The following is a 22,234-nucleotide window of genomic DNA, read 5'->3' as shown; positions in this document are numbered from 1 at the left end:
TACTTTATGCGCAATTCTGTTTACTCATGTCTTTGGACATAAGATTTGTCTGGTTCAAGGGAATCACTGTTGGTACCTGCAATTTTCAACATGTATTTAGGATGGAATGGTAGTGCAGTAAAGCTTGGCTGACTTGATGACATGTCCGTTAAAAAATCAGATCTATTCAGTATGCTGTATCAAGCTATAGTGAATATAATTTTAAAAAGAGTTAAATAGAATAAACCCTGTGGGAGGTCACTTAAGACTGACTGAAAAATTCTTTGTCTTAAACATGTACCAGGAATAACTGATGTAAAACAATTTTTCCACTGCCACAGAACAACTAAATTCACACGGTGGGACCCAGAAGGACCCAGCCTGTCTATATGGATTACCAGGTTGACTGTAGCCTGCTTGTCTGATTTTGGTTCCGTGTTGATTGCCCTACATTCTGGGCTGGATCACTGGATTCTGGAGTTTTGGTGAATGGAAGCAGATGTCCTCACTAAGAAAAGCATGCAGCCTAGCACTCAACAACCCTCTTTCTTCTAAAAGTGAAGCAGTATAACTTTATGAAGAATGGAATTTTATTATTAACCCTTTAATTGAGAATATATATATACGTTTTTTCAGTTTATAAATTTTACTTGTATCTTTTGGAATTTATCATTACAGAAGTGATCGTTTTAAAAGTCTATCTCCTTGTCCAGGAACATGTTAACATCGGAAGAAAGAGGTGACATGGAAATGAGTAGATGGTTCAGTTGTTCACTCTTTTGACCAACATTTGTCAAATGCTGGTTGTGTGTAAGATACTGTAAGACACTTGAGGTGCAGACATGAGATCCCTGCTGTTGGGGAGCATTATAGTCGAGTGCTGTGCTAACTCAAAGGTGGCCTATGGACCGGGCATCGCTTGGGCCCTTTTAGGACTTCAGAATTTCAGGCCCTACCACAGTCTTGAGTCAGACTGCATTTTGATAAGATCTCCTGACTTGTGTGCATAACAAAGTTTGCAAAGGACTGGTTGAGTAAATAGAAAAAATGATAATTTTAAAAGGATCACTGGAGAGGCCATAGAGAGGCACCACACACAAAGGAGAGCATGACTAAAATAATGTTTGTTTATTCTTTTTTAATTTGTAGTTTTATTTCAACCTGAGAGTGAGTTCATTTTGATATTCTTCCATCAGAAGAATCTCAAAGTCAGTGCTCAGTTTTAGGGGACCTTCTCGTCCGAACCCCTTGGATGAGGACATTTTCTTGGTTCAGATTGGGGAAGAGTTTGACTGCTCATCAGTCTATCCCTCTGACTCGTGGTAGAAACATAAATAAATCTTTCCAAATTCATGGGTATTTCACTAAGCAATTCTCAAAGAAGATGATTCTAGAACTTCCTCAGTAATGTATTCTGGTGCATCCCAGTTCTTAACAGTTTACTTTTCTTTATTACTTAAATCATTCCTGAAATAATATACAGTAATTTCTGACAGTCACCACATCCCTCAGTGATGGCTCCTGTACCAGGAGCAGCCTGTTTTTCTTTGCAGCGCTCCGCCCCAGGGCACTGAGAACTGCCATATTGATGCCATATCAAGTGATCCCAGGGGAACCATGTGGCCGAGGCTTAGAGTGTCAGATCTGTTCAGGAGTCCTTTTCAGACATGAAGACATTGAAAGGTGGTGTGGTGATCCATAGCTACAAATGTTTGTATTTCATCTTTCCATTTAGAGAAACAACACTCTTATTAATTTCATTAAAAGGAACCTCTTCTGGCTTTTCAAGCTAGAGCTGAAAGCAAAGGCAGTAGTTTTCTTTCTTTTGAATATTGAAGCAGTGGTATGTGAGGGGGACCTGTAAACAGGCCCTTCTCTGAGTAGGTAATTGGCCGTGTTTTGTCTTCCATGACTTCTTTCTTGAGTCAGTCAGTTGTTTAATTCCTTAGGGGGTTGGGGGAAGTAGGATTTAGTGTACTATGGGAGTTGGCTTGCTATGGCCCTGAGGGTAATGTTGTGTTTTTTTGTTTGTTTGTTTTGTTTTTTTCCCCCTTTTTCTCTTTTTTAGTTATAAATGTCTGACTCAAACTGTTTACTTCTGGATGTTGAGAAAAGCTTTCATGATTAGTGTACAAATTATCTCAGAGAAAGATTTCCACTTAAGCCTTCTCTTAAATTATTTATAAGAGATGACAGTTGGAAAACCTACTGTACCCTGTCCTAGAAGCTAAAGGTCCCTGTGGGTCGGCCGGGTGATTCATGTGGTAATCTGATAGGATGCACACTTCATTGCTCTTGCCCGGCCAGGGCTGCTTCACAGTAGGACACAGCTTAGAGTGACTCTCCTCACCACTGTATAAGGTGTTCACTGTCTCTGTTCCTAACCATTCCAAACTCCCCGCCACCCCAGCCAACCCCACCGGCTTCGACTGTACAGCACTGTTCTCCGTTGGTTTCTACCTCCAGGATTCTGTCTGTCCTATCCTTCCTTCTAGATTTGAAGGGGAGGGTCAGGGCAGAAAAGGCACACATGGAAATTAAAAGTCAACAGTGTTCATTTGTGGCCTTTGAGGCCAGAAAACTGATGGCACTTGAAATTAGTCCCCACTCTTGGCTGGCATTTTACACAGATGGCAGGTGCAGCAATTGCATGCCCGAGTGGGCTGAGGGCTTTGTCTAGTCCTATATCCTGTTGTGTTTCACAATTTTTATTAAATCAAAAACTTCCCACTTGAGCTAAACTCCTTTTTAAGGAGGTGGGTATATATTAAAGCATGAAATATTGTGTCTTTTGGCAAGGACCTTCCAAATGTATTCAATCTATCCCTCTGACTCTTGGTAGAAACATAAATAAATCTTTCCAAATTCATGGATATTTGACTCAGCAATTCTCAAAGAAGATGATTCTAGAACTTCCTCAGTAATATATTCTTGCACGTCCCAGTTCTTAGCAGTTAACTTTTCTTTAATCTACTTAAATCATTCCTGAAATAATATACAGTCATTTCTTGTCCTTTTGTCAGTAGTTGTGGGTAAGTTTCTCACCACCCTCCAGTGCTAAGAACTTAATATAAAAGAGGCAATAAATTGTAAACCTGGTATCGATCCCCCCGGGGTGGGGGAGGGCATTATCCACAGGCGGCTCGTCCAGCCGTTTCTATCCCTGGGCTTCCATCTCACAAGTAAAAGGATGAGGGTGCTGCCCAGGAGTGGGGTGACAAAGCCCTTCCACTAAGGCTGTGTATTTCATTCTGTAATCCCTCACCGACCTCCTCTAAACATATAATTTCAGCAAGATTATTGATCTGATTTCCCGATGCCCGGAGCTCAGATGTGGCAAAGTGGTGGGAAGCAGGCCGTTCCTGGCATATAGGATGACAACAGAAGTTTCAGTTTGACAGGCTGACAGTGAGCGGGGAGATGGAAAGCACTGCCCGGTAAGGAATGCGGCTGAAAATCTGTTCATCCTGTCAGTTTAAAAGGTCTGGGAAGGATGCATTCGACTGTAGATTTTCATGGGGAAAATGGTTCAATTAAGCAGTTTTATTACATTGAAGATTATAGCTGAAGCTATTTGGAAAAAAACCAAAACAGATTATACTCTAAAAATAGGGATTTTTCCACTGCAGGGTTATCGTGAAGGTTGGCGATGATACACATGAAGTTAAAGGCCCAAGTAGCCATGACCCTGCGCTGGGAGGGCTGGATGTGTAGGGCTCTTGGGTTGATAGTCAGATAATTAAAATGTGTGGTTCCTCTTGGTCACCAAACAAATGTAGTTGGAATGAATGTAATAGCTTTTCAAGGAACCCACATGCGACTTCCTAAGCTGATTGGAATTCATTTTTAATATGGATAGTTAACATCTAAACGTTCCTTCCAAAGCTGCTTTAACCTGTTACATTCTATCCACATAGGAACTCGGACCTAGTTGTGACAGTAGTTAGTTTATTTGACCTTCTTTTACATAAGTGAAGGTAGTAATAATCATGGCCTGATATAATGGAAACGTGGAGTAGCTCGCGGATGGAGAATGGGTTACTGTGCAGATGTAGCCATAGGTTTTGGGCACAATGGACAATCCCTTAAGTGTTTTTGGAAATTCAGCATAAGTGTATACTTACTCTGAGGGAGAGTCATGCGTCTCACCCCTGAATTGACAGTTATCCTTCTTGGTTGCTTGGCTGTAAATGTCCCTCCAGCCCCTCCCCTCAGCTCTTTCCCAGATGTGTGTGGGAACAGAAGGTGCCAGAGGAAAACACACTGGTTACGAACGACACTAATCCATCTATGCTATTGTGCGCGTGTGTGTGGGTATTTTGAGGAGGCTGAGTGGGGAAGAGCATTCAACAGCACTTCCTGGATGTAAAGAACAGCACAAGGGTTATTTCAGAGCTCAGATATTTCTAAATTAAAATAGAACTGCGGCAGGGAGGCATCAAGAAGGAGACCGTTGCATTCCTTGTTTGGGGAGCATGGATCCTTGCAGAACATGCAGCACGGCTGTCAGGGGGCTTCAGGAACTTCTGCAACGGTAAGCAGCATTTGAGATGTCTGTGTATTTTCTGGCATGGTGGTCCGTTTTCACTTTTTATATTTTGATTCTCAAAAGTGTCTTTGACTTAGAAAGAATACTGGATGTTTGAAGTGTTGATGTTAGCCATTGGTGCTGTACATAATTTGTACCATTTTGGTCCTTATAAGAGCGATCACAGTGGAGGTATCATTCCAATTTAGTAGCTGAAGCAGGTCCAGAGGACTTGGTGATGGAGCCAGCATCTCTGGTAAGTGGTGACACTTCCAACCCAGTGGCATCTGACGTGACCTGGTTCAGTTACTGACTCCTCTGTGACGTTGGGTACGTCACATACTTTCTCTGGGTCTGAATTTCCCCATCTGTAACTTAAGGGTTTACACTGCATGGTCTCGAGGGCCCTTCTAGCTTTTTTTTTTTTAATTAAAATTTATTGGGGTGACAATGGTCAACCAAACTACATGGGTTTCAAGTGTACAATTCTGTAATACATCATCTACATGTTACATTATGTGTTGACCATCCAGAGTCAGTTCGCCTTCCATCACCACATATTTGATCCCCTTTTAGCTTTTAAATTGAGTCTCTCTCTGCACAACCTGGACCGTTGCGTGGTTCACCTTTGACTCCTAGTGCCTGGCCTCTGACTGGTTTCCGTGGTAGAATGAACTGTCCATCTGAGGAACACTTTGCAGCCTCTCTGCGTCTCTCTAGAAATGTTCCAGCCCTGTTAAGCTTGTAAGAGCCCTGTTCTTAAAATCTCAGTGAATTGCAGTAGATGTGTGATACAAAATCCTGCTTTTATAATTGTAAATCAAAGTTTATTTTCTATTGCATTTATCTTTTTTAATATATATATTCAATGCTGAGCATAGGGAAGTGCGACGGACCCAGTTCTCTACTTGTTGCTTATTAGCCTTACTCTGAATAACTCTTTGGGGAGGGGAGGCTGATTCAAGTGTCTATGATGGAAAGTTGCAGGGACGTTTATACCCCTAGGACCGTGGAATTATGTTGGCCTTGGCTGACATGCTGCACTCCAATGCATTCCCGCCTGTGGCTGTAGGTATTTTGCATGTCATGATTAAGGGTTTACATAGGAGCCTGGGTACTAGAGCCTGCAGCTAATCGCTACCGTGTTTCCCCCAAAATAAGACCGGGTCTCATACCATATTTCCTTGAAAATAAGACCGGGTCTTCTATTAATTTTTGCTCCAAAAGTTACATTAGGGCTTATTTTCAGGGGATGTCTTATTTTTCCATGTACAACAATTCTACGTTTATTCAAATACAGTCATGTCATCTTCTTCTGGAACATCGTCATAATGTACTGAATGCGTCCGTCTGGCTGACAATCTTAGCTGGGGCTTATTTTCAGGGTAGGTCTTATTTTTGGAGAAACATGGTAAAAGCATAGCTCTCAGATGCTGGTGCTCCCTGACAGGATGGTCATTCAGAAGTAGAGAGGAACGGGGGGAGGCGACCCAGGGGTGGGAAGAAGAAGGTCCTCAGCCCCACACTTTGCTGCTGGTGGAAGACAAGAGAGGTGCTAACATGTGCAAGAATGGTGGCATTTCACCTTTGCTGAAAGCTGGGAGCGAAGGAATAGCCAGGTCAGTGTTATTCTCTTTGGAAGTACATTTCCTTAGATGACGATGTTGCTAAATCCACCTAGGAATGCTCGATGTGTATATAACTATAGACTCTTTTAAATCCCCTTCAAACAATCCCACGTTTAGAAGCGTGGTCTGATAATTAATAATCCAGTTATTATTGTTATTATTTTAGTATTTATCCTCAGTAGTCTGTATTTTGCACAGACTTGCATTTCCGTAGCTTTGCTGGAGTTCAGAAGTTTGAGCTGCCACTGAAGTATTGACTGTGGAGAGGCGGGGTTTTCTGGCTCCAATGAGGTGCTTTCAGGGTGGGGAAAGCCTATCATCTTTCACAGTGCTTGTGCTTACTCTGTAATCCAAGCAATCGCCACGCAGCCTGTTTTATTGTTTGTGGAGTCCTGTGGATCCTGGGCAGCTCGCAGCCGGGAGAGAGGGCAAGTGGGCGGTTTAGGAATCTGCGCTGCGACAAGTGAGCTGAACTCTGATTTTTCCCAAGTCACCTGTGCAGGTGAACTTTACAGTGGGCGCCTGGGTTGGCGCTGAATCTTTCTCCAGCCTGAGGAGTCCCTTCTGTCTGCCACAGACAGCTGGCTTCCTGCCCTTGCGGGGAAAGATGCCTGGGAGAGGAGTAGGATTACAGTTTGGGATGCTAGGTACACACCAAAGAGTCGGAGTGCCGTGGTTCGCTTCTTTGCAAAGTCCTGACAAGTGTTCCTGAAATGAACACCCTGCATCATTTTTGAAAATTATACTTTTATTTATTTGTGTTTTGTTTGTGGGTGGGCTGTGGCTATCCCTTGGATCTGGAAACCAAGTACCACAATGTGGATAGAGTAAAAAAAGAATTTTTTTGTTGTTGTTGGTTTTTTTTTTTGTTTGTTTCTTAACCTCTCATTCTCCTTTTCTTTGTAATTGGGTGACACAGATGCAATCTTTTTGAATAAAGCCGTGCCTGACTCTCAACATTGTGTGAGTAGGTGGGAAGGAGCAGGCTGTTTAAAGGACCTGGACCAATTTCAAACACCGAGCTTTTTCTTTGCGGGGCTGTCCTTTGTCTCTAGTGGATTTTGATGTGAAAGAAGATGAAAAAGGAAGGCTCTTCAGGTTCCTTCAGACTCAAGTCAAATTCAGGTTCTCTCTCACGTGCTGTGAGTTGGATAAATTTCTCCTCGTTGTCCAGGCAGACAAAGAGGCTGTTTCGCAGTGACGGAGAGCTCTCGGTTTGTGGGCAGCAGGTGGACGTGGACGATGAAAACTGGACGTACAGAACCCAGCCCAGAAAAGGTGACTTGATTTTCTTTTAACTGAAACATTTTTTAGAAGTTTGCCATGTAGAGTTCTTTGTTCCTAGCACTGATTTCGCTTCTGATTTTTGACCCCATTAGGTGTTTTTTTTTGTTTGTTTTTGTATTGGAATTCAGTGTCATTCATTTGTGTACAGGTCTAAAATAAAAGTGCTTTTCCAACTCAATTCAGGTTGAGATTGTCCTTCGGAGGAGGACAAATTAGCTGTTCTGTGTCTCCAGCACTCTCTCTCCCCCCATCACATCCACACGCTCAGGTGACTGGTGAAAAGTTCAATGGTAAACCACCGTCTCAAAAGGGATCTTATGCTCTTCAAACAAGTTAAGGTTAGGATGTGGTACTCTTTCCTGGGACAGCGTACAGAAAAAACTTTGGGAACCCTGGATAGTCCCTTTGCATCTTTCTTTAAGAAGATTGATGAATGCTTGAATTGCACAGGTGTTGGAGTAATGTCGAGGAAAATGAACACACGAAGGGCTTGCCCTTCATATCTTGGCCAAAAGGAGTTTTTGGATTTCTTTCAAGTTCCTTTCCAGATCAATGTTGGTCTCTGTTTTCAGGTTTAGCATGTTTTACCTTCCTTATGGTGAAGAAAGATATCAGTCCTGGCGGGAGAGAGGGAAATATTTAGTATTTCTTAACACACCCCTCTTTTGTATTTAGAATTTCTGAGTTCTTCCTCTTTGAATGTTTGCTGTGGAGCCTGGATTGTTAAGCTCTAAAATGGTTTCTCCATTCTGTGCTGTGGCAAAGCCCAGTAGGGGAGCACTATTTAAGTGTTACAAAGGAACCTAGTCCAGACATTCCGCCTGATTGTGTTTTCCCTGTTTATCACGTTTTTTTCCCGTGCCAAAAGAAACCTCGCTAGAATATTTCAGGGACCTGTTCTTTCCTTCCTTTGGGCAAACAAAACTGCTCAAATGGGAGAGAATAAATTAAGTTAAATATGTACAGTAATTATATTCCAAGGACTAAGAATTCAACACAGCCCTTCTTCCTGGGTCATGTGTGTTGATCCATTTGTTCTTGTCTATGCAACTGTGGCATAAGAGGAACTAGTTAATGCTCTTTGAAGATGCCAGTTGTTTATTGTATCAAGGTGGTCACCAGTGGTCTGCTGATACTGAGCTCAAAAATGCAGGTTTTCAGTACAGATGTTGTATAATTGCCAGGCGTAGACAAGGCATTTGTGCCTTCTGGCTGGAATTGGGTGGTTTAGTTAGCATTGAACTTTACTTTTCTAAATCAGGCATAAGCTGTGGTTTTGGTAAATGGATGGGTTGTACTGTTTGAAGCAAACATGTTTGAAGGGTGGATACAGTAGTGCTGTGGTTACGAGAGGGTGTAGTTTTGATTCCGTTGGTCTTGGCCAAAGGTTGTTTTTTATTACTTGTTTTGTTTTAAATCAACTGCTGTCAGGGTTTTGTTAAAGATTGTGTCCATGTGAGCATGTGGCTTTAGGATTTTATCAGAGATACTGCATCTAAGTTAACTTTAACAGGAAAGAGAACGAATTTGCACGTGTTCATTTTAGTTGGGAAATGAAGCAAATATTGTACACTTGACCTGTGAAAAATAAAGAAGTCATTGTACAGAACAGGGGTGACTTGTGAAGGGAAGGGAGGACTTGTTTATGCAATAATACAAAAGATTGTGCCCTTTATCCTTTAATGTAAGAGGGGATACAGTAGCCTCATGAAGATAAATGGAGGCGTGCATAATACAGTATGTAAATTTATGTGGTTCTTAGAAATAATTAGGCATGGATAATATTATAATTTTTGACATGGAGTAGGGGTAATACTTAAAAAGCTGCCCATAGATCAAAATTCTCTTTTCACATTTGACTTACAAGAGAAAATTGACTCCCAATTTTGATATATTGTCTCTGAGGCATGTTATAGGAGTTGATCTTTATTCCACATAATTCTGTCCTTTGGAGAAATACAGAAGTGACATTTGTTTATACTTACATATCAAAAGAGGAAAAGTCTTTCAGAAAAATTATGCAAGATTGGAGTTTTTTCTGAGGAGCATCAAATAAACTAAAACGGTAGCAAGGATTAGCAGTCAGTGCTAAGAAAGCCCAATGGCCATATTAGGATTTGGTTGCAAATAAATATGCATTGAAGACATATTGGTCTGATGGGAATTGTGCGGCATCCTTTTCTCTTTATATCTGTCTGCCCAGACTACATGCATCCAAATCCACTTTCCTGTCCGCCTACTACCCAACCCTTGTACCTTATATGAACATGTTTTGATTTACACAGGTTTCTAAAAACCTGCCTACCCTCCTCCCCTCCCCCATGTACACTACCTCAAGCGGTGACAGCTAGAGGTAGGACTGTGTAACTTCACAAGTCAGCCTCACTTTAGCAGTTGGTCTCCCGTGTGTCCATGTCCCTGGTGTCCCCTACAGCCCCCCGACCATAGGAACTTCTCCCTCCCTCCCAACCTCCCAGCCAGCAGCTGCTGCAGGGCCAGAGTGCTTGCCTTCTTCCTGCCCACTGTGTCCAGGTCACATTATTTTGCATAATTAGGCCCCTGAATCCCTTCTATGTGTGGATAATATGTTGTATAAGATGCACGATCATTTTATACAACAGTTCTTTCAAGTTTTGTTAAAAAAGTAAAGTTCTTTTTATAGTGAATCTCCGTGCTGTATCGCTCATCAATGACATCAAAATACAGTTTTTAAGTGGTTGCAATAATGAATATCTGTCTATCAGTACACAAACCCATAGCTTTACAATTTACTATTGTTACTTAAGAAGCTAAGGATAAAATTGCAGTGCTAGAGACTTCTTTGGAGAAACTTTTTATAAGATTAAGATGCTACTAATAAGCTTCTTTCCAATTACACTAATTTTCCGGAGCCTAAAAAGTAACTAGAAGATGCAGATTGATACGTGCAAAGCAATCACAAGTAAGCACCTGTCTGTTTCCTTGTGTTCCAGCACATGACAAGTTTCAAGAGTCTCTTGTTTTGGCATTTGTACTCAGGAAGGTAAAAATGAATTGAGTGACAGTGATGACCAGTCCTTACATTCTTAGTGTGATAAGACTCACTATTACAGCAGATGATGTTGTGGCTTAATTAGCATAAAAATCAAGGGTGTGAATCAGGGTCCTCTTGAGTGTTACATTTAGGAAATCATGAGCTGTTTTATTAGATGCCTATGTATTGAAAAAGTGGAAATCAGTTGTAGATGAGACAACATGTAGCTTTTCATAAGGAGTTGGGAGAGCATGTATTGAAGGAATTTTTACTGAGTACTGTATGTGGGGTACAGAGAAATGTAGCACACAGGTCTGAAGTCATGGAGTTCATACTTCAATGGAGAAGCGGATCAGATGTTTAAGGGGGAATTCAAGAGAAAATGTAGGATAATTGTGAAAAAGGATCAAATGAATGGCTTAGATGAGAAGGTGTAGATAAAGATACTGTATCTGGAGCATTTTCATGGTTTGCATTGTCTTCTGGCTGTTAGCATTGGTTTAAACAATATGTAATGAGCTCCTGCTTTGTTTCCAGCACTGTGGAAGGTTTTCAGGGGAAGCTGGTGACTAATAGTATTTATTCTGCACTCCCCCTATCTGGCTCACTTCCCCTTCTCTTGTCAAAGAAAACCTAAGGAGGTGGAATAATAAAGGGGTCTGCTCTCATTGGGCAGAGCATGTGTTGTTGTGTTCCCAGGCCTCTGTTCAGCTGGGCAGAGGCGTGATTGATGATCCTGGTATTGGCAGGTCGGCAGATAGAGAGGGTAACTGACATGCACAGCCTCCATTTGAACAATGCTTTCGTTCTCTTTTTCTGGACTATATGACGTGTATTTATGACATTACGAAATCTGAATATTTGAATTTCAGTTCTCTCTCTTCCTAGGGACTACAGAAATGGCAAGAGAATGGCCTTACTAGGTATCAAGGGTGATGGATAATCCATACACGAGATAATCAATTGCTGAGGGTGGGAGTTGGCTCTATTTAAAGTAATTTCATCCCCATGTCCTCCCTCATAAAATAGTTGCAGAAAACAGGATCCATGTGCATAATTAGATTAACAATGACTTCAGATATTACAATGGAGAAAAATGGCATGGAAGACCAAAAGCAGCAAGGTCAAGATCTCATTTCCTTGTAAATAGCTGTGATTTATTTTTGATCGTAAAAATCTTTAAAATTATTGGATTAAAGAACACTTTCTTCATGGCATTAAAGAAGCCTAAAAAATATTGGCAAATATTGTCAATGTGGCACCCCGAATTTGAGAGTAAAACTAGATAAATAAGTAATGTTTATTTTGAGGGTCATAAGATACATTGGAAAAATAATAAAAGAGGTAAGAAGAATGTTCTCCATGCAGTGAATGTAAGTTTTCCTGCTTTCTTTCTACTGAAGTTGACATTCTGTGAAAGAGACAAACAGTGAGTGCTGCTTAATATTTTATCTGATTCATTGAGACTGCCCTTTTTTGACCTTTGTTTATTTTTTCTTTTGATGGTAGGAATCTCTGTTGTCTCACTACCTTGTATTATTGCAAAAATGATTTTATTTGTTATTAAATTGATGAAGTTCTATTGAAATGATGTTTCATGTATTACGCTTAGTTTATTTACTTATTTTAAAAAATTTGTGGGTTTGTTTTGAGAATTAGACTAGAATTTGAGACTAATTTGAGTCTTAGATTAGAATTAGACTAATTTGAGAATTAGATTGCTAGACATATTTTAGAGTGATAAAAGAAGTAACTTATTGTCAGCTTAGTTTTTGGACGTGAGTAACCTGTGTTTTTTTCCAGTGAAAATGTCTTTAGTGGGTTTTGGAAACATTTGTAAACTTGTTCTTTTCAAACAGTTATTTAAAAAATATTTTAAAAATACCCTGTGTATTAATTAGGGTTAGTTTTTATAAGTCTCTTGAAGTTATTATAGATGTGTTATATTTCCATGATTTCAAGGGTTTTTTTTGTTTAAGTATATTATTTTCTATGAAATTAAAAATTTTTAAACTACAGTATTTTCTGTGAAATACTTCAGTTCACCAGTCGTGTCAGTTTTCCCTCCTCAGGGCCTGTGTGTCTGCACCCACTTGTCCTTCTGAACCCTGGGGCAGGCTCTCCTCCGCTCTTACCTGGTCTTCCGAATGGTCTTCTACTCTTTCTCGTGAGCTTCACTCTTGCGTTCCTTTAAGCCATCCTTGAGTCCACACTGCAATCAGAGTCCTCTTCCTAAAATACAACTGTAATTGAGCCCATCTTCAGTGGTTCCTCATTGTCTACAGAATGACGCCCATGTCACTTAGCATAGCATGAAATCCTGCGCCGTCTGATCTTCTCTGTCCCCTATCCCTTTTAACTCCAGAAAAAGCAAATGGACCCATTGCTCTTTCATGACTCTAGAACTTTGCATCTCCCATTCCCTGCCATTACCATTTCCTGGGCCAGGATGCTGCATTCCCTTCCTCTGCCTATGGACTTCCTGCTTAACCCTCTAGACTCTCTTTAAAGCTCTGTAAAGTTTTCCCTAATCCCCAAAGGGCAGAGCTGTTGACTCTCTTCTCTGTGTTATGTCTCTACCTTCAACATGTCTTGGTAATTGCTTTTGTCATACACTGGATTATCCTTATTTGTTTACTTGTCTTCGGTGTCGTTAGCTGGACTCTTTTAGGGCACAGACCAAGTCTTATTTACCGTTTTCATCCCCAAGGCTGAGTGCTGACTGAGTGCGCATAACTCATCCGGGACAGTGTGGATAGTGCTATCTGCGCGACCAACATGCCAGGCACACACTCTCTGCATCTGCCTAAAGCACGCGGGTTCTGGGTTGATTGTACTAATGAACGTAATCTTACAAGTGTTCCCAACTCTGAACTTTGTTGAGTGTAGCAAAAGGGAGGGTTCAGTGTGTGGGAACATAATTTTGGTGGCGGTCCACTCTTTCCTATTGCTCCACTCAAACTGTGCGCATAGCAAATACCTTGTAGAAACGTTTGATTGTGACTGTGTTGACCACTAGTGAAGTTCACTTAGTGAAAGAGATGAGGTATGGGATGGATGAGGCCATGCCCGGTGAGAGGAAGGCGTGCTGTGCTATTGCAATCTTAACCCGGTCCCCTGCTTTCCTCCCCTTTGCTCCCCTACCCCGCCACCCCAACCCCAAGTCAGGCTCATCTTAACACAGCAGCTTCACTGATCCTGAAAACGTCCAACTCAAGTCGTGGCTGTAACTTCCCTGCTTTAAACCCTTCAGAGGCTTTCCTTCTCAGCAAGTATAGTCTTCAGGGTGTTCTAGAAGGCCCTACGTGATCTTCCTCCTTCACCCATTGCTTCCCTAGTCTCAGCACATTCACGCTCCCCTCCCTGTCCTCTAAGTCACTCTAGGCTCTCTGCTGTTTTTAGAACATGCCCTGCAACTTGACCGTGCCCTCTACCGAGAATCCTTCCCGGTCTCACTTCTTTCAGACCTTTGGGCAAAAGTCATCTCAGTGATTATTTTAAATTGCCACATCTTACCCTCATCCTGACCTTCCTATCCCCATCTCTAGTTTTCTCCAAAGCACTTACTGCCATGTAATATACTTACATACATTATGTGTTTATTTTTGGTACTGCCTGTCTCCTCGAAATAGAATTTAACCTCTAAGACAGGAGAGATTTTTTTGTATGTTTCGATAACCGATGTTCCCCAAGCCTGGCCCATCGTAAGAGTTTAATACATTTTAATTGAGAGGGAATATATGATGCAGAGAGCATTAGACCAGGAAATCGGAGTTTTTCACTTCTGTCACTTGCTAATTGTGTGACCTGGAACAAGTCATGTGATCTGTTTAGACTTTAGTTTTAATTTCTGTAAAATGGGATAATCTCTAGTCATCATACATATGGGTAGCAGGTACCGCTTATTTATTGAATGAGTGAATACATGTTTTATAGATACCATGTCAGCCTACCAATTGGGTCTGGTTGTATTTGATGGAACTGTCTGTGGGGATGGCTGTCTTTTCACTATCAGTAGTCAATGGAGTCACCGTTGTCTTTATCCTAGTGTAGAATATGTTATTCTGTAGAATTTTCAGTATGGAAATAAGTGCCTTTAGAGAACTTGAATAACCTAGGCAAACGAAGTGCAAGCTCTCCCTTCCTTTGCATAATCCTTCAAATATAAGTTTCTACCTCAGTTTTTATGTGAAATCCTGAAATGGTTAAAATACCAAACTGAAAGTCACATCTAAATCAGTCATCCCGCCCATAAACATTAACAACAGCGAACATTTAATGAGTACTTGCCATGGCTAGACACTATTAATAACACATTACATGAATTAACTCATTTAATAAATATTGTCTGGATAACATAATTGTCCAATAAAAATAATAGTTGGTTTGATAAGCAAGGAAGGATTAGATCATCAGGGAGAACTGAAAACTCGGCAGGGAAACTTAGATGGGATGAGACAGGGAACCTCAGTGTAATTCTTCTAAAAGAGAAATAACATTTTGGGGTCTTAGACTCAGTAACTTCTGGCTTAAGGGCGAATGCTCTGCTTTGATACATGCTTCGTATCTCTGCTGCAATGAAGTTCTTTGAAGGCTAGCATGTGTCTTATCTGGTGTCTTGTACTTTGCTCTATGTACACAAGGTCAAGGCAATGTTGAAGGAAAATGGTTCTGGTTAAGGCACGCCGAATGGATTGGAGCATCGGGGACGAGAACCCGGGCTAGAACTGAGACGGGGCGTAGTTGTCGAGAAGAGACCAAGTGCCAGGGGAAGCAATTATATAGGCAGTTACGAAATTACAGATGTTCATGTTAGGCTGTCTTTATTAAAGGAAACCACAGGTTTTAATAATTATTTATTCCTGTAGCAATCGCACCTGTGGTTTTTTTTCAAAGATACAGTTATGTTTTTTCTAGCTTTATGAAATGTAGGTAGCCTTCACCTTAGGGAGATTATTTCTCATCTTCCTAATTAAAGATATTTATGGTGATCACTGTCTTCATAAATGTGATTGGAAAACGTACCTATAATCAACATACGTATTGTTCATGTGCACAGATGTGTGTTCTGTGCGGCCCGGGGAGCTGTGAGCTGGTTGCAGTGATGTCTCTGTCGTCTGCCTCTCTCGGCCTTGCAGAAGCTCTTCATTATACCTTTAAATTCAGCATCCCCGAGTGTTCTCTGTCATGTATGGCTGACATTTGATGACTGACTGGTCATCAGCGACTTTAAACCAATAATTATTTAGTTAGTTCTTGCTAGAACTGTGCTGGATGCTTCCCATTTTGGCTATTGGAACATGGAGGATACATGGTGAGTGCTTGTCTAGCTGAGCCGTTGTCTGAGACCATCTCTCTGGGAGGACTTGTTAGCTGGGGTCCCCAGCTATTGCTCCCCGTGCCAATACCACGCTTTACTAGATTCTTTCCCAGGATCTGGGTGCATGTTGTGGGTTCTTGTGTTTGGAGAGCTTCTAATGTTATATAAAGCAGCACCTTGAGAAAGCCACGTGGATGAGCAAGGCTTTCTCTGAGTCGAGGTGAAAATGGCTTGAATTGTGAGTGACTGGGAGTAATGTGGTGCACAGGGCGTCCCCAGAGCAGGCGCTCATTAGGGGGAGTGGAATGAAGAGCGACTGCCCTGCCATTTTCATGCCCTACTAGTTTTTTAAAAGGCTGTGTTAAAGGTAGTAATGAATGGAAGATAATGGAATAAGGTGGCAGTAGACTGGAGGAAAAAGAGGGCAGAAGTTAAAGGGGAGAAGAGATGAGTCTCCACACCTCTCTCTTCTGCCTTCCCATTGCTGACATTTTTCTGAGCCCATCTGCTAAGGGAATACAGTAATGGTGGTCTACTGGGATTTGGCCACGTTTCTGAATATGCTGCTTGCATGACTGATTGTACACTTGTACGAGTTTTTATTTGTTTGTTTTTAAGACATAGCTAACTAAAGTTCCTGTATATGACTGGAAAAGGCATGGAACAAGGATAAAGACTAATCTATTCGCTGGTTAAAATAATTTTAGTGGTATAAGTAATTGTCAGATTTGGGTTCCATATATACGAGGTCAAACAATTAAGCTCGCGAACTCATCCTAGAGAAAGTGCTACATACCTCATCGCTGAATATCACTACGGTCACCTTTGAAATGCTCCCCTTGGGAAGCTGTGCACTTACATCAGCGCCTAGTCCACCCTTCAAAGCAATTTTGGAACATTTTTTCTGGAATGGCCATCAGAGCTGTCGTCATATTACCCTTGATGTCTGAATGTCATCAAAATGTCTTCCTTTCAATATTTCCTTTATATTTGGGTAAAGAAAGAAGTCACTAGGGTCCAGATCAGGTGAGTAGGGGAGGGTGCTCCTATACAGTGATTTCTTTACTGGCTAAAAACTCCCTCACAGACAGTGCCGTGTGAGCTGGTGCATTGTCGTGATGCAAGAGCCATGAATTGTTAGTGAAATGTTCAGGTCGTCTGACTTTCACGCAGGCTTTCCAGCACTTCCAAGTAGTAAACTTGGTTAACTGTTAGTCCAGTTGGTACAAATTCATAATGAATAATACCCTCTGATATCAAAAAAGGTTAGCAACATTGTTGTAACGAGTTCACAAACTTAATTGTCAGACCTCATATTTATCTTTCTCTAAGGAAAGCCCATTTATAAGCAAAAGCCACAAGCAGTTGAGATTTCAATAAACCATATCACTTGATTTTTGTCTTTTCAATAAACTTTGAAAGAGAAAGTGAGAATATATTGTATTGTTGGTACAGTTCCCTTGCCTCTATTCCCGAAGCTTCTCTTTCACTTTGTAATTATAAACGCCTCAGCTGAAGCAGAAACTGGGTGTCTGATGTTTCTGGATTACATTTGGAGATAAACCAGAATTCCTACCTGAACAGGTGTGTATTGCTTCAGTCTGGATTGGTTGGGGATTCTTTTACAAAGCACACAAAAGACAACTTGTGAATTTCTCTTGGTGGGTGGCTGTGGCTGGTGCTTGGCCTGGCTGCTGTAGTCATCTTGACTGGTAGTTATTTATTTACATAATCTTTTCACCAATAAAAATTACATAGAGTGCTTTGACTTCCTGGAAAAAGAACTTTGATTTTTACTTTAAAGTAATTTTATTGTAGAGTTAATCAACATACTCTATTCAACTATAAAAAGGTCTTTTAAGTACTTTTTTTTTCCTTGCTAGCTTTCCAAGTCCAATTCTTTGTCCTTAAGTATGAATGTCTGAATGTTGTTCTGGCCTAAGGATCTCAGTCCTGTTAGATTTAGAAGCAATTTCTGAGATACGTTTTTGCATTTGGGGCATTATTGTGTCCTATTGATGCTTTTATGAGGCTGGAGAGGTTGGGATTTCCCTCCTCTAACCTGCCTTTGGGTCGTCAGACCTTGGTTTCATCCCATGTGCTGAGATATGTGTCAGTTGATCCAGTTGATCTGTGTTCTTATGTCACTGTAACCAGGGAAAGGCTGTATAACTGACTTTAGAAGTCTTGAATGTTTCAACTCCAACTAATAAAGATTCGGACAAAAAATCTATTTAGTAAATTTTCCTCTAGTTTCTGAGAAAGTTGAGCTAGGTTTCTCTGCAACAAATGCTTATTTGGAATGGGAGAAAGAATCTTTTACAGTGGATCTCTGGGGTGACTATTTTGAGTTTTTCGGTGCCCAATAAGGGTAATCATAGTTGTTTTTTTTAAGACAGTGACTTTCAAAAGTTTTGCCTATGTCCAGAGTAATAAATAGCCTACATTTGTTCCTAGCCCATACAGTACTCACACACACACACACACACACACACACACTTATACATATATACACACATATGCATATACAGTAAGGCCTCATTTAATGTTGTAGATAGATTAGATTCTTGGAAACTGAGACTTTAGGTGAAACGGCATGTAATGAGATGAATTAACCGTTGGCTAATTGATAAAAATAAGAGTTAAGTTTCTATGGCATATTCTGGTTACAAAAACATCACCAAACTTCTAAATAAAGACCCAGAACTTTTACTATTAAACAATGAAATAAACTGTGCATACATTTAAGAAAGATAAGTAAAAAGCAAGGAAGAGAATAATTTTCCAACCTGCTGATTCCAGTTAAGGTCAGGGTGGCTGGAGCCTCTCCCAGCAGCTCAGGGTGCAAGGCAGGCACCCACGCTGGACAGGACGCTCTTCCTTTACAGGGTGCATCACACACACACTCTCTCTCTCTCTCTCTCTCTCTCTCTCTCTCTCTCTCTCTCTCTCTCTCACACACACACTCAGTTTGGGACAGGGAGACATGTCAGTTCACCTCACGTGCATAGCTTTGGGATGTGGGAGGAAACGGGAGTACCGGGAGGAATCTCACGCAGACACAGGGAGACTGCGCAAGCTCCACACGACCATGGCCCCGGCCGAGAATCGACTTTTTTTTTTCTCATCAACGTTATAATGAAATGACATTGAACAAAATGATGTGGTTCAAGGACCTGCTGCTATATGTAAAATGAAACAAAAGCTTCATGCAGTGAAAATGCTTACCTTTACTGCATGTCTGCATGTGATGCTCCATTTTCTCTGCTGTTTTATTCTATTCTACTTTAATATACAGAAAGTGTCAGTCCTGACGTACAAAAGTGGTTTTGTAACTCCCTATTGGGGCACAGCCTTCAGTTGGCAAAGGGTGCTTTCGGTAGACTTCACTTCTTTCAGCAGGGTTTTATTATGCTGTGTACTAGAAAACTACTTTGCGATGTGTCGAAGTTACAAACTTCTAAAGTTTCTGCAGCTAGTCCACTGTTGTGTCAATGTTGTAGAAAGGTCTCACTCCAGAAGTATCTTGAGAGGCAATGCGGATGAGGGCGGAATCTCAGAAAATCCTCTCGTCTGAGAACTCAGGGCTGTGATCTGAGCACGTCATTCATTCATTCACCACAGTCAGGCCTCTGCTAGGCTCCCCTCTAGGCTCCTTGCCCAGGGCTGTGTCGTCGAGCAAACGCAGTGCTGGGCAATCAGCGGGCAGGACCCAGTGATGGGCCCTCTGGGGGCCCAGTGCCACTGAGCCTTGCTAATGCCCTTGGCGGACGACTTGCCCCTGCTGACCCACCCAAGGGAAAGCTCATGAACAGTAACGTCTGACAGATTTCTGCCTTATTCTGGACATTTCTCTGTTATTACTGGCCTACTGTCCATTCCCCAGCGGGGACAATAAGTTGAGAAGTTCAGTCCATTTAACTTTACTTTCAAATTGTTGGGCTCTAGCATCTATGTATCAGAGATCCTACCTGAACTGGAAGATGGAAGAATGGCTGCATTTTCTTTGAAACATAAAATTATTGTAAAAAAAAATGATGATTAGTTATAGATTCTTTTATAAATTCAGGTCATATGGACTACATATTAGCTTATATAAAGTGTTAGAGGAATATACCTTTTATTTGTTTGTATTTCTATATAACAAATGCTTGCCTCTATTTCCTTTCAGGATTTTAAAATAATTCACACACACATATATATGTGTATATATATATATATGAATTGTGAATATATATATATATATATATATGTATTATAAGAAGCCTTTCTAAAATATACTCTTGCAGATGGGAGTCTTGGAGTTTACCCAGTACTCACAGCACACATGTTTGGTCTCATTTCATTGTTATGACAGTCCTGTGAGGTGGGCAGGATAAATGGCATTACCCTCTTTTGTGGTGACAAAGCCGTCCCTGAAAGATTATGTGACCTTAAGCCATACAGATAAAAATGGTATAGACTGGATCTGAATGGTATAGACTTGATTTAGTCCCGCACTCTGTGTTAGGACGCTGTGCAACATCTCTGTTCAACCCTTGGAGCACAAGGAAAGCTTGTTTGGAGGCCTTGGTGTCGCTGTGAGCAGTCGTTGAACCTGTGGTAACGGCTGAAGAACTAGTGGCGGTGGAGTTTGTGGGGACCTTGGCTTTGGTATGGAGCAGGTCTCCACGGCCTGCCTCTTATGCCACTTGTGCTGTGAGGCTGTGAGCTTTCTCTTTCGACCTGCCTTTTGTAGTCCCAGCCACTCTCTGGTTTGGTGTTTCTAGCTTGTTAACCGCGTATGAAGGGTCTGGGCAACCCCGTTTATCACAACAGTATTGACCAGAAGATTGTAAGGAGATTCTGAACCACAATACCGTGAGTGATGCTGTCAGGTCAGAGACCATTTTGACTTCTTGGCCATAGGTTGAGTGGTTGAGTTTGTCAGGAAAGTGATCCCTGGATAAGTGGGATGTTACGGTAGTGTGTAAATATGGTTTTTACATGTGTATCTTCTGTTGGCTTTTCTTTGTAGAACAGCTGAATAAAGGACGTGTTTGCATTAATGTTAGGGAACTGTTGACTATATCTGCGCACCTCAGTTCTTTTTGTAAACGTTAACTTTTAAGCACTTCGATTAACACTCTGAGTTTTCAAGTAGGATTATTGCATTGTTTCACTTAATAAGCAAATATAGTTTTTACGCTTTTAAGCTTTGGTTTCACCATTAACCACTTTGTCTAGTAACATGTTGAGTTCTCAGTCCCTCTCTTCTCCCTCCCTTCTCTCCATCTGATATTTGGACACCAGTGGTTTTTGTTTTTTTTTCCAAATGGGTTAAATTGCCTCCACGTATCTTCAGTGTCATATCTTTCTTCACATCATCTGTTTATAGAGAAGTCAAAAAATTGTGACGATAAGACATATTTCTCTGAATAATTCATATTATCTGAAACCAATTCTACTCCACTAAACATTTTTGGCCCAACACTACAAGTGACATCTGATCCTCATTAACACAGATGGGATTATAGAAAATGAGACTGGAAAAGCTGATTGGACTTTCTGCCTTTTCAGTGCATTTCTCAACAAACCACTATTTATATCCCAATACCCAGAATAAACATTATCTTGTCATAATCTGTGTTGACATGCTACACTCCTCATTTTGTATCCTAGGACTACAGTAGTTGCTTAATGAATACTTTGATTTATATATCAGGGAATTGCAAAAATGTCTGGATGCAATGTGAATTAGTTGAAGGTAGAGATTTAAAAAGTATTTTTTTCTGCGATGACTCAAGAAATGAGGCTCAGAGAAAAGCAACGATTTCCAAAGCTCTCTCGTTCTCCAAACATTAGAGAATTGATAAAAGATGCTCATTCCTGGGGTCACAAGCTTTTCCCACCCGCTCTGTGCTTTGGTTGTAAAATCTCAGCGATGCTGATGATCGCAAAGATGTTTTTCTTTTCGGATGAAGTGATACTAAAAGAGTTATGACTGTTTGGTATATACCTAATTAAACAACTTGAGCAGTTTTTTAGAGAGAGAGCTTATTGAAGCAATGACCACGTACTTTCTTAGTGCCCTTTGAGAGCATTTGAGTAAATATTCAGATATAGTCCCTAAATTGGAGCTGTGAAGGGATCCAAGTAGAGTTACCTGAGTAAAACACGGCTGACTTGTTAGATCTGGAAGGAACCTCAGCGATCTCTTGTGGGACAGATGAGAAGCGAGGCTCCCAGGAGGTGAGTTACTTAGGACTTCACAACCGATAGTGGCCCGGTTAGGCTGCGCCCTTACCTTCCTTTCTCTCCTCCTAAATGGTATTGCGATTGTGTCCCTCTCTATTTGTTTCTTTAATTTTGACATTCCTGACTCCCTGTGAAGATCAAGTGATAGATTCCTTTGCTGACCTTTCAGAGCAGGTTTGGGAACTTTTCGTTCACTCTGTATCTCACAGAAGTTTTCTAAATAGATGTGCCCAAGACAAGCA

At 41.1% G+C, this 22,234-nt stretch overlaps 1 protein-coding gene across 2 annotated transcripts in view; it reads left to right on the top strand.

Moving 5' to 3' along the window:
* The first annotated feature begins 7,035 nt into the window (after positions 1 to 7,035).
* Positions 7,036 to 22,234, top strand: part of NHSL1 (NHS like 1) — a 124,524-nt gene continuing 109,325 nt past the window's right edge. Inside the window, exon 1 of one of the 2 annotated variants that reach the window (XM_033097611.1) lies at positions 7,036 to 7,413. In XM_033097611.1, the coding sequence (XP_032953502.1) occupies positions 7,212 to 7,413 (202 nt within the window). In that variant the 5' untranslated portion in view covers positions 7,036 to 7,211. The remainder of the gene's footprint in view (positions 7,414 to 22,234) is intronic. The other variant, XM_033097638.1, reaches the window with a different exon arrangement.

Source organism: Rhinolophus ferrumequinum, chromosome 3, assembly GCF_004115265.2.
Source record: "Rhinolophus ferrumequinum isolate MPI-CBG mRhiFer1 chromosome 3, mRhiFer1_v1.p, whole genome shotgun sequence".
Classification (NCBI taxonomy): Eukaryota; Metazoa; Chordata; class Mammalia; order Chiroptera; family Rhinolophidae; genus Rhinolophus; species Rhinolophus ferrumequinum.
Note: the sequence above shows the minus strand (reverse complement) of the source record. Positions and strands in the feature narration are given on the sequence as shown.